Source organism: Elephas maximus, chromosome 15 (assembly GCF_024166365.1).
Source record: "Elephas maximus indicus isolate mEleMax1 chromosome 15, mEleMax1 primary haplotype, whole genome shotgun sequence".
Classification (NCBI taxonomy): Eukaryota; Metazoa; Chordata; class Mammalia; order Proboscidea; family Elephantidae; genus Elephas; species Elephas maximus.
Genome location: NC_064833.1, coordinates 70,758,523 through 70,771,575, shown reverse-complemented (window position 1 = coordinate 70,771,575; position 13,053 = coordinate 70,758,523). Strand labels below are relative to the sequence as shown.

The window sequence follows — 13,053 nt, the reverse complement described above, 5'->3', positions numbered from 1 at the left end:
CACAAATATCCTCCCCCTACTTTTTTTTAAACAAAACTGTGATTATACTGAACGTATTACTCTTTCATAACTTGCTTTATCACTTAGCAAATACTTTCTTCAAATCAATTTTTAAAATATTTTGAATAGCTATATCGCAATCTTTTTATATCGCAATCTGCAACATAGATAGATAGTACTTCTGTGAAACTCGATCCCACCTTCACTTTCAGGTTGACTCTCTTCCTTCTTCTCCCAATCACTTCTGTTTTCACTTTATCCTCTGTCTATCTTTTATATAATGGTTTTCCCTCGGTTCTGTCTTCATCCGTATTAAACCTCCCACCCCCATCCTCAGATTCAACATCCTGTACACTTTCCAAAATTTCCATTCCAGATCCTTCTTAAGCTCCAAATTTTAAAATACTTGACATCTTCAGGTCGGTGTTCCTCACACTCGACATACCCCAAACTGAGGTCACCATATTTCTTTTTTAATCATGCTCTTGTATCCACACTCTCTCAACTTTTTCTATCAATTCTACTTCATAAATACCTCTTAAAACCATTTTCCACATCCACTGCCGGCACATTACTTCAGGTTTTCAATATTTCTTGCCCAAATTAATGCAAAAACCTCTAACTGGTCTCTCCGTTTCAGTTTCTATCCCCTTCAATCCATCCTGCCACCAGAGTGATGTTTCTGTGTTGTAAACCTGACCATGCAACCCCTTCCTTTGATGCTTCCCTACTGCATTCAGAATAAAATCCAAACTCCATGTAGGACACATACACCTCTTTCGACTCTGGCCCTGCCTCCTTCTCCAGCATGTCCCTCACTGCTCACATTGTACACACCCGGAATTCTGAGCCATTTAGCAGTTCCTCCAAAACTCCAAGCCCTCTGGTGCCTTGGTCTCCTCCCACGGAATGTCACATCTAGCCACTATCCCCCTCCCAATTCTGCATGTGCTTTATTCCTACTCATTTGTAAAGGCTGAGTGCAGGCATTGCCCCCAGGAAACCTTTCCTTGTACTCCTGGCCTTGTTGGATCCCTTTCCTGGTGTTCTTGGTGATCCCTGGGCTTCCTTTTGGCATTATTCTGAACTGTGAATGGTTTGGTCAATTGTTCAGCCCATTATGCCCCAAGCCAGGGCCATTCTCATACATCTATGAATTCCTAATAGTACCAAGCATATTTCCTGGCATAAGTCAAACTTCAATAAATGTTTTATATAAGAAATAATGTGTATAACACCCCTTGTGATTTCCTTGTTATCTCCATCTGCCACCATTACTATAAAAGCTCTGCATCTATATACCATTTTATATCTGCTTACAAGCCCTCTTAGTTGTGGTGTATATGAAATAAATGATCCTAAGGGCTACATTAAATCAACCACGATTTTATGAAAGTACAGCATTTCCACTTAAGAGGTTTTATGAATGCAGCAAGTAATGTGAAAAAGCTTAAAAATTTTAAGAATTACTTCTAATAGAAATCATTTATAATTGAAATAGTACAAGCTGGGTGACGTGGCAAAAACATGATCATGTCTTCGCAGTTTCCTTATTATCACTGTCACTTATCAGAGTTACTATATTATTAGTCGTTTCATTATCACTGATGTGAAACACAGGTTATTTTGTTTGTTTGAAGGAGACTGTATTAATGCGAAAGAGATTAAAAACTAACTTAAGGATTTACCATTCTGCTTTACAGAATCTTTAATTTATATCTATAGTTGAATATACCATTTACTTAGGATTGGAAAAATCATACACAAATGAGAGAGAAAAGGGGAAGAATCATTGACATAATAAAGAGAATTTAGTAGAAGAAATGATAAGAATAAAACCACTGACTTATCTCCTTTATAGGATACCAACGGTTTCCACAAACACTTCATCACAAACATTTCACAACACTGAATAAAAGCATCGGAATTGCTAATATGTGACTCTGAGCAAAGCTATATTTTATATATATGTACATAACCAACAACGAGCTCAAACACAGCAATGATTGTGATAATGGCGCAGGACCAGGCAACGTCTCGTTCTGTCGTACACAGGATTGCTGTGAGTCAGAACCGACTCGATGGCACCTAAAAACATATACATAAACTAGGAAAAATAATGCTTAGTATCAATCTAATATTTACTCCTTACCTGAACCTGAGAAATTGTCTAAAGACCCGTCTGCTGTTGTTGAAGCTATTTCACTGCTGCTCATTGGCTCTGTTTTAACTACAAAAATAAACAACATATATCACATATCCAATTGATAGTTATTTGTAAAGGCATAGTAAAGAAGATGAAACATTCAAAATAGTGATATAAAAATGGTTTTAAAAAACGATCTTTTCCTATTTGAATATAAATCAGATTAAAATTCCTTATAGAATATTTTTTAAAAACATTCATGTCAAGTTTTTTTTTTTTTCTTCCTAAGGAAACAATCCATTGTGACAAGTTACCCTTTAAGAGAAATTCTTGAAACTACAAGTAATTAAATTCATTGTTACCTTAAATATTTACTAAAATGCTTATTAGTAAATTACTTCTCTCTTAAAATATAAATATGTGGACATGAAATTATTTCCCAAGCTTTGTAGAAAAAATTCTGTTATTTGGCCAGAGTCAAAAGGATAGAACAAAAAGACTCAAAGAAGTGGAAATATGTGACTGTCCTTAGTATCAGCAGGTTTTCATGATGTTTAAGGGCAGGCACACACACTTTCTTGTTACCCAGCATAGCTGAAAAACAGAGTGCTCAATTTAACAGATTACTGCCACCCAGTCATACCAATCAATTTGTTAATATTTTCATTATACTTAGTACCAAAAACACACTAAACGTAAATGAGGCAGAAAAAAATTTCATTAAAAATAATACTGATAGTAGGCAGTTTTCAGAAGATCTATGTTATCTTTGGTAAAGTCCCTTTGGGCAATGAAATAACAACATGTAGATTTATGCTATAGGTTCTACAAAATAAACAGCTCCCCTGATACACTGATGATGTTATTGCATTCCTACAAAACAGAAAAGCCAGACCAACTCAGAACATTAGATCATCTTTTTTTTCTGGTTTAAAAAAAATTTTTTTTAAGTGAAAAGGTAGCATTATTGTTTTCCCCAGAAACTAGTGCTGAGGTGACATCTTTGGAATCTGTCTAGTGTGCACAGGTGAAGTTGTCCATCCCTATTAACAGGTGTTCAGGAATAATGCAATAAAATCTTAAAAGTCACCTAAAAAATTAATAATGTGTTTTCCAAAATGAAGATTCCAACAATAGAATACTTGGGAAGGATCCTCTCACAAAGTAAACACATAATAAAGATGGAAAGAATGCAGGTTTTTCTTCTCTCAAAATTGCCTGTCTCTTATAAACATATGGCAAAGGACAAATTCTCCCTGTAGCTCCTGGGCCTCCTGACATTTTACTAATGTCATGAGTATCTTTAAAATAAGCATTATTAATAGATGCATTAGATAGTCACTTATAAAAAAATTAATTATTTAGATTGTTTCCTTATAGGACTAAAAAAAAAAAAAAGAGCGAGAGTGATTCTAATGGAAATCTTTCTGCCTGATTATTTTAAAGCAGACCAAAGAACAACTGAACAAAGAATAACTGAAGTTTCACTTTCCTGCCAGTTGTTTTGGGTTAACAGTCTTATTTGATGCTAATACATTCTGACATAAGCCTGCATTTCCCTTCTCCCTTTGTGCCACCAGGCACCCTAATGATCTCTATCTTCCCAATCATTACACTGACATAGCTTTAGAAAAGCAAGTATGGCACTGAGAGTGCACAATCCTGAAGTTTCCTGTTCAGTTATCCACATCATAGCCCACCTCCCTTAAAAAGAACTCATATATAAATGCATAGAGACAGAAAGTAGATTAGAGGTTACCAGGGGTTCAGGGAGAACAGGAATGGGGAGTTACCGCTTAATGCACACAAAGTTTCTGTTGAGGATGCTGGAAAAGTACAGGAAGTGGACAGTGGTGTTGGTTGCATAACATGTAAATACTATATAATTAATGTCACTGAACTGGACACTTAAAAATGGTTGAAATGACAAATTTTATGCTCTATGTATTATATTGTTATTAGTTGCTGTCAAGTGGATTCCCACTCACGGTGACCCCATATGTACAGAGTAGAACTGCACGATAACGTTTTCAAGGCTGTGATCTTTTGGAAGATCACCAGGCCTTACTTCCAAGGCATCTCTGGGTGGGTTCAAATGGCCAACCTTTTGGTTAGTAGTTCAGCACTTAATCATTTGCACCACCCCACAATAAAAGAAAAAAACAAAAGGAAAAACAAAAACAAAAAAACTACCAATAAAAAAAATCATATACTTCCCTGTACATGTAAAGTAATAGTTCTATTTTACTCTGTACTAGACAGATCACCATTAGGATTCTGAACTCAGAATCAAATACATCGCAATGAGCAAAAGACTAAAATTAGGTCCAACGGGAACAAGTCATGTAATCTAAAACCTTACCATATGTAAGATTCTTTATATATAATCCTTTAAACAGCTCTAGAAATAGGTCGCAGAACATAGCTCACAGACCCTTTAATTAGATATTCTTGTTTCACATGCAGAATTCAAAGGGGTTAGGGAATCACCCAAGGTCTCCAGCAAGTAGCAGAAATGGGATTTAATTTTGGCTGTTTATGACTCCAGGAGGTGGTACAAATGGTTAACACACTCAGCTACTAACTGAAAGGTTAGAGGTTTAAGTCCATCCAGGGGCACCTTGGAAGAAAAGCCAGGCGATCTACTTCTGAAAAATCAACTCTATGGAGCACAGCTCTACTCTGACACACATGGAGTTGCCCTAAAGTAGGAGCTGGCTCGAAGGTAACTGGTTTGGTTATGACTCCCAGGCCGGTGGACAAGGTCTGAAGAAATGGCAAGGAGTGGCACTTTCTAATAATTACAGCTACTCTGTAACAGAGCAAGGAAATAAGGCCCCGGGCCACATACTGCTGACAGTGCACAGCCAAGTTCCTGTATAGTCCCTGCCCTCCCAGAGCAGTAGTTTCCAGGCTAGTGAACCCACTGCAATATCTCACCTAGAAACTTCACGAACGGAATGAGAGAAATCCCTCCACTGCACCGGATGTTAGCCCAGTTTGCTTCTAAAGTCTCTGCCAAAGCTAAGGTCCATGGACTCTGTAGATTGGACTATAAAGTTACTTTGCAAAACCACTCCTACTCCTGTACAATTAAAACCTAGCTCAGCTATTCTTCATATGATTAGGCTAAAATGAATGTAGCTTTCACTCCCAAGAGGCACATTCAATTATACTTGAAATTCCATTAAAACTAGGCACAAAAGAGTAGAAAAGAAAGGGAGAGGATACTTTTTCTTTTAGGTCCCAAGCACATACCTTTTTGTCATTGTCTAAATATACGCATATATACACTAAGGAATAAAGACTCCCTTTTCCCAATGAATCCAATTTTTAAAAAGGCCTCACTGTTGAAGAGGATGTACATAAGTAACTACCAGGATATTCGTGATTTTATCAGGTACTGTAATCGAATACTTTGATCGCCAGGGACTTGACACTAAAGAAACTCGTGATTTATTGTGATGTAAAACAGCTTCTGAATGAAAGCCAAATGAACAGAGATGACTTCTAGCTTTGTTGCTGCCAAGCAGTCACCCACACAAAAGTTAAAAAGACAAGAATAATCCCCCAGCTACCAAAACTTGACCCATCCTCACTAGTACTATCGCATTTATAAATATGCTGTAGATGATATGACAGAGGCCCTCTCCAAGATTTTGAATTTAAAAATACCAGACTGAATTTTTCAGTCTTGTCACGTCTAAAAACAACTATTAGGCTTAAGCCACCTATCTGAAAAGAAAAACTCTGTAAGTGATCTATTCTCCTCTAAATATTTGCAGTATTATTTTACATCTACCACACTTTTTCTTCTTTACATGTCTTCAGTCTATCAGAAAACAGCACTTTTTTGCCCCCACTCAAGAGTCTCTCTTTTTCGACTACCCATGTTGCCAACCTCTCATCTGATACTTAAGGACCTGATGTTGTTAGCTGCCCAGTCAGCCCCAGACTCTTGGTGACCCCATGCAAAACAGGATCAGGCTGTTGTGTTATGTTCCATATGGTTTTCATTGGCTGATTTTTCAGAAGTGTATCAGTAAGCCTTTCTTCTATTTAAAGACCTACTCATCCTTTAAAAATATTCAGGAATTCCCTCTGCCCCTTTCATCTCCCTGGTTCGCCCAGCTCCTTTACTCACTTACTCCAGGCCTGAGCTACACCCAGTAACTTCCTAGTCTCCAGGTACGATGCAAACTTCTATCCACTAATGCCTTCAAGGTTTGGTGTTGGAGTCAGAACCAAGTTGCTTGCTATATGACTTTCTAAAAATTATTTCATCTCTTTGAACTTAATTATCTCATATCTAAAGGGAAAAAACGATGTCGACATTACAGGGGTACAAAAAGAATTCATAAAAATTTATGTAAAGTGCTTGGTATAAAATAGGACCTGAAACTGTATTTATCATCATCATTAGTAAAAAAAAAAAAAATTTTTTTTTTTTTTTTATTAGTTGTAGCAGTATTCTATTTCTGCTGTACTGAATGCCCTTCTTCATTCTAGCTGGTATTATCATCAGGGAGCAATACAGAAAAAGGGTTTAAAAGTTCCCATTTTGGAATAATCAAATGAATTTCAATGTAATTTTGCTATAATTAATAATGTAAACCTGGGGTAAGTTATTTAACTTATATGAGCCTCAGCTTCCTCATCTGTAAACTGAGGGTAATATATTTGTATGAAGATAAAATGAGATAATGTTTATAAATCACTTAGTGTTCTGCTAGGTCCAGGGCTCAAGCTTTTACAGCTGTTCTATTTCTATAGTTATATACCAAAAAAAAAAAAAAAAACCAAACCCAGTGCCGTCGAGTCGATTCTGACTCATAGTGACCCTATAGGACAGAGTAGAACTGCCCCAGAGAGTTTCCAAGGAGCGCCTGGTGGATTTGAACTGCCAACCCTTTGGTTTGTAGCTGTAGCACTTAACCACTACGCCACCAGGGTTTCCCTATAGCTATATAGATATTATTATGTCTTTAATTTTGAAAAAATTGAAGGGTTTCTTAAAATAACAATAACTGAGAAAAAAATCAATTATAAACTTCACATTAAAGAAAACAAAATTAGGAAAAGAATCTAAAGTTAGCTGACTGTTTAAGATCAACCATTAGGACACTGCCAAAACCAAATAAAGGTAACTTGGATGTAACTCAAGAAGGCAGGACTAAATCATGGTTATATTAAGAAAGCGTTATCTCAGTAATTACAGTTACTGAATACTCTTTCTGAAGAAACAGGCTAGCAGAGGAAGATGTTGTACATGGCAATCGTGATTGAGGATTCCAGGAGAAAATGTGGCCATCTCTCTCTGGCACTGTTGGGGGTGATTGTACTGTGGCTGGTCCATGAAAATAAGAAAAAATCTATGAGACCATTGGGGTTTGGTGGCATTAGCTACCAAGACCATCTGACTAACCCATCACTCCACGATTTCATGTTCCTCAAGCAACTTCTGATTATACTTTCAATGTGGGGCCATGTAAATATACCTGTAGGGAGATAATGGGCCAATCAGAGAAGTACTCAGCCCATTTGATTGGTCATATTTCTCAGCATAAATTAAGAGGGCAACTAAAGCAAGTTCACCCCAAAGGACATCTCTGACTACTAGACTGGGAGCCAGCCTCTGGGTTATGAAGAATTCACCCAGGAAATGCACAGTGAAGGCACCTGCCTGGGTGAGTGACTGGTCCTCCCCAGGCAATATCTAAGTTCATCTTACAACTTTTCTTCACGCTATGGTACTTACCACAGTTTGTCTTTGCTGGGCACACACTCCATCTTCCTTTCTATTTTGTTTCCTACTATGATGCTCAGAGGGCGCCCTGGTGGCGCAGTGGTTAAGTGCTCAGCTACTAACCAAAAGACTCAGTGGTTCAAATCCATCAGCCACTCCGTGGGAGAAAGATGTGGCAACCTGCTTTCATAAATATTTAGTTTTGGAAACCCTACGGGACAGCTCTACTCTGTCCTATAGCGTTGCTATGAGTCTGAATCAGCTCAATGGCAATGGGTTTCAGGTGATGTTCAGGGAGTCCCTGGGTGGTACAAATGGTTAAGATGCTCAGCTGCTAACTGAAAAGTTGGAGATTCAAGTCCACCCAGAGGCACCTTGGAGGAAAGGCCTGGCAATCTACTTCTGAAAAATCAGTCACTGAAAAAACCCTAGGGAGTGCAGTTCTACTGTGACACACATGGGGTCACCATGAGTCAGAGTTGGCTCAGTGGCGACTGGTTTTGGTTTTATAACGCTCAGGGGCTTCAAAAACACAGCTCATCATTCTTCTAATACTTTTTATGATTCCATCATCTCTCCTACTTCCATGAGTTTTACCTTCATTCCGTGTTGATTATTAAACAGTTCAGCTATACCATCCCACTGAACTGCATTACCTCCAAGAAATGTCACCGCTTACCTGTTTCATTCCCTCAATTCTGCCAGACTTGCTCTTGATGGTAATCAGAAGTACCAGTCCTCTCACTCAAGCTTCGTTAGCCTTCCTCACTAACCTGGAACTCAGAGCAAGTTATTTCTAGGTACCACCCTAGAATCTGTGTCATCTCCCTTTTGCAAATATCCTTTTGGCCAAGCTCTAATTCCAGGAGTGACAACCCCTGGCTGTTCACTCTTCTGCTGCTATTCTAGATTGCCAAGCATGGCGGAGGAAGTCACAGTGGACATGCTGACTGAGCACACTAAAATCAATGTTTTCTACCATCATTTGAGACATCCTGTTGTTTGACAATCCCTTTTCCATTGCTTGTCAACCACCTGAAACAGTATCCTTGAGTCTTTTCCACTTTCATCAAGCCCTGAACCATGCTTCATTCCCCATTTTCTTAGTACAAGCCCTCAACTGTTATACAAAGAATGCTAAAACTGTATTAAACCTTCCAATTACCCTCCCAAACATGTCCCCAGTTTTCAGTACTACCCAGAGATGCCTCAGAAGAGAAGCCTGGCAATCAATCTACTTCTGAAAAATCAGCCATGGAAAATTCTATAAAGCGTAGTTCTACTCTGACACACATAATGTCACCATGAGTTGGAATAGGCTTGATGGCAATTGGTTTGGTTTTGGTTTTTATGATACTCCATTATTTGGTTATTTGGTCTCTCAACATCTTCAATCATTCCATCTCAAAAGGCAACTTCAATTCTACCTACAAAAGCAGACAGGTCCCCCTAATTTTTCCAAAGTCTTCTCTCAGCCATGGTGTTTCTCAAGCTGTCTTATCTCCCTTCTTTCATCACCAAATTTCTTGAAAATCTGCCTTCAAATCCTTATCACCTACTCTCTCTTTAATCTTTTGCATCACCATTTTATATCTTATATCTACTATTTTACTAAAATGACTCTTCTAACTGCCCAACTCAAAGTTTTCTCAATCCTGATTTTGTTTAATTCTTCTGTAGAACGTGCCTTCCTTCCTGCCACGTTTCCCGTCACTGATCAATACAACACGGCAATATTTTCCCCTTTTCCCTCATATGTGTCTTTTTCTCTCAAGGTCCTTCCTTCTCTATAGTTATATAATTCCACCTACTTCTTACCTGTTTGCATTTTCTCCCACAATCATTTCTTTCATTGCCACCAAAAAAAAATCCAAACCCATTGCTGTCGAGTCAATTCCAACTCATAGAGACCTTATAGAGCAGAGTAGACAGAAGCAGACTGCCACAGCTTTCTCCCACAGATTGGCCTTTAGGTTAGCAGCTGAGCACTTTAACCACTGAGCCACCAGGGCTCCTTTCATTATGATGGTTTTTAAAAAATCACCTTCATATAGACAACTCCCAAATCTCTATCCCCATCCACAACTTTTCCAAGGGAGTCAATCCCCACATCCCAATTGTACAACGTACTTGCCTAAATAAGAGTCAAACTCAGTCTGCTCAAACATAAAATCATTACCTTGTTCCAACTGGTGGTCATATCTTTTTATGTTATCACTCTGAAAGTTTCATTTTCACCGTGATTCTCCCACCTCCTCTTTCCTCACACCCTATTGCCAGATCTATAATTTCTACCACTTGTTTTTAATCTTTCACACCACCACCCATCTGTCAGTTTGTCATACTGTGGCCAACTGCATGCTGCTATGATGCTGAAAGCTATGCCATGATATTTCAAATACCAGTAGGATCACCCATGGTGGACAGGTTTTAGTGGAGTTTCCAGGTTAAGACAGACTAGGAAGAAAGGCCTGGAAATCTACTTCCAAAAATAGTCAAAAACACTACTGATCACAACAGTATACTGTTCAATATAGTACTGGCAGATGAATCTCCTAGTTGGAAAGTATCAAAATACACAGTGCCCATGACAATGGACTCAAGCATATCAATGATGGTCATCAATGATCAACGATGGTACAGGACTGGGCAATGTTTCACACTGTTGTGCATGGCATTGCCACGAGCCAAAGGGACAGGAACAATTTTTTCCAATCATCTTCTATCTAATTTCAAAGCCACAATCCTAATTATGAAGACCCTGGTGGCTTAGGAGTTCGGCTGCTAATCAAAAGGCCAACAGTTCAAATTCACCAGGCGTTCCTTGAAAACCCTATGGGGCAGCTCTACTCTGTCCTATAGGGTCGCGATGAGTTAGAACAGACTCAACAACAATGGGTTTGGTGTTTTGGTTTATCCTAATTATATTCTACCATTCCTAAATGTTGGCAAATTGGCCTTTCAGCCTCTACTCTCCCTGCCTTAAAGATATTAATCTTTCCATTGCCTAGATTTAAGCGAGTCATTCCTGGCCCTGAGGTTTTCAGCAGGCTCCACAATTTCCGCTGAATTAAGTTCCAATCCATTACTCATGTTTTCAAGACCCTCTATATTCTCACACCGAACTTTTTTTTTTTTCCATTACTTCCCATTTCTTCTATATACACTTTTATAACAACCAATAATTTATAAGGACACTTTAAAATATGTGGTCTCATCTAACTGGAACCCTGGTGGAACAGTGGTTAAGAGCTCGGCTGTTAATGGAAAGGTAAGCAGCCCGAATCCACCAGCTGCTCCTTGGAAACCCTACGGGGCAGTTCTGTCCTACAGGGTTGCTATGAGTTGGCATCGACTCCATGGCAGCAGGATAATTGTCCTAACCTGCCTTTGTGACACTATTATCCCCATTTTACAGATAAACTACCATATGCAGAAAAGACTTCAGCCAAATTGGCCTACCAAGGTTTTTAATGCTTCCTCAAGCCCACAGTTTCACTAAGGTCATTCTCTCTGACATTCTCTCCTACAACATTTCCACCTGACTAAATTTTTTTTTTTTTTTTTTAAATCCCACAGGTCCTTCAAGGTTCAACCAAAATCCCATCTACTTGGTTACGTCTTCCCTGATCTACTTACTCAGGGGTGGCTTTTCTCTTCATTGAGCCATAAATCTGAGTTTGTGCCTCCTTTAGAATAAACAGCCTATCTACCTCAATTAATAGTTCATAGTATTATCCATTTTAATGTTACACATTTCTTTATGGTAAAACCTACACCTTTTAACATTTTTATATCTCTACAGAACTTAGCACAATGCTTGATACAGTCAGAAGTAAAAATATATTAAGGGAATGGATGAAGGAAAAAATACTGCAACTGACTTAAAAAAACAAATTACAACTGACCTCATGACAGCAGGCACATTGCATAAAAAAACAAAACCCAAACCTGTTGCTGTCCAGTCGATTCCGACTCATAGTGACCCTATAGGACAGAGCAGAACCGCCCCGTAGAGTTTCCAAGGAGCGCCTGGTGGATCTGAACTGCCGACCTTTTGTTTAGCAGCTGTAGCTCTTAACCACTACACCACCAGTTTCCGCACATTGCAAAGGGCAATTAAAACACTGTATATGTTCAAAGGAAACCCTGGTGGCGTAGTGGTTAAGTGCTACGGCTGCTAACCAAGAGGTCAGCAGTTCAAACTCACCAGGTGCTCCTTGGAAACTCTATGTGGCAGTTCTACTCTGTCCTATAGGGTCACCGTGAGTCAGAATCGACTCGATGGCACTGGGTTACTGGGTTATATGCTCAAACATGAGATGCTGCTTTACTCCCCTGATCACCACTCCGATAACTTACGTGCTGGGGTTTGCAAAGTCTCATCCTTATAGGACACATGTTAGTTTGGAGAAGACACATTAGCCTAAAATAATGTCAATCACTGGAATTTTTGTATGTTTAAAAATAAGCCTGCCTGAACCAGTAAAAAAGGTTGGGGGGGGGGGAGATTAAAATTGCCATAGATTTAATTATTATTCATGGCGTATAACTACCCAAAGACAAGTATTGGATATTACTGAAATAAGCACTAAAAGAGTACGTTATAGAGCAATACGGCAAATGATGATGGTGTAGAGATCACAAACATAAAAAAAGAAAAACAGTGCCATTGTAATGTTACGCTATGGTTTGAATTCAACGACAATATCACTCAGATTCAACAAGTACTCTCTCTCAAACCATGAAGCAGAAGTGGAAATGTGTGTTTTTAAAAACTGTATCAGATGACTCAAGATGTGGCATTAAGGGATACCAGACATATGTGAAGAGAATGAATACAACTGGTGCAAGAAACATGAAGGTAGAGATCAGCAATATTTTAAAATGTATATATTTTATTTGACATAATATTTTAAATGCATATAATTGAATTAATAAATTAAATATAAGCAGCCATTTAACTATTTCCTCTTCATCTAAAAGTGTATATATATCCATGAACTAAATGTTTTTTCTTTGGTCAATTCCCATTTGGAAAATGAGGGATCCCCTTATGTTTGGATTGGCTCTATGTCTGGTATAAGATAATTATCCCTTCAAATTTTAAAGTTAAAATGTCTTCTTTTTCTTAAAAGAGAGTAGAAAAATATTAGCTCTT

At 38.3% G+C, this 13,053-nt stretch overlaps 1 protein-coding gene across 9 annotated transcripts in view; it reads right to left on the bottom strand.

The window, feature by feature from the left end:
• Nucleotides 1-13,053, bottom strand: part of EYA1 (EYA transcriptional coactivator and phosphatase 1) — a 438,130-nt gene that overhangs the window by 146,791 nt on the left and 278,286 nt on the right. For all 9 annotated transcript variants that reach the window (XM_049853553.1, XM_049853551.1, XM_049853550.1 and 6 more), the window contains one exon: nucleotides 2,153-2,230. In XM_049853553.1, the coding sequence (XP_049709510.1) occupies nucleotides 2,153-2,230 (78 nt within the window). The remainder of the gene's footprint in view (nucleotides 1-2,152; nucleotides 2,231-13,053) is intronic.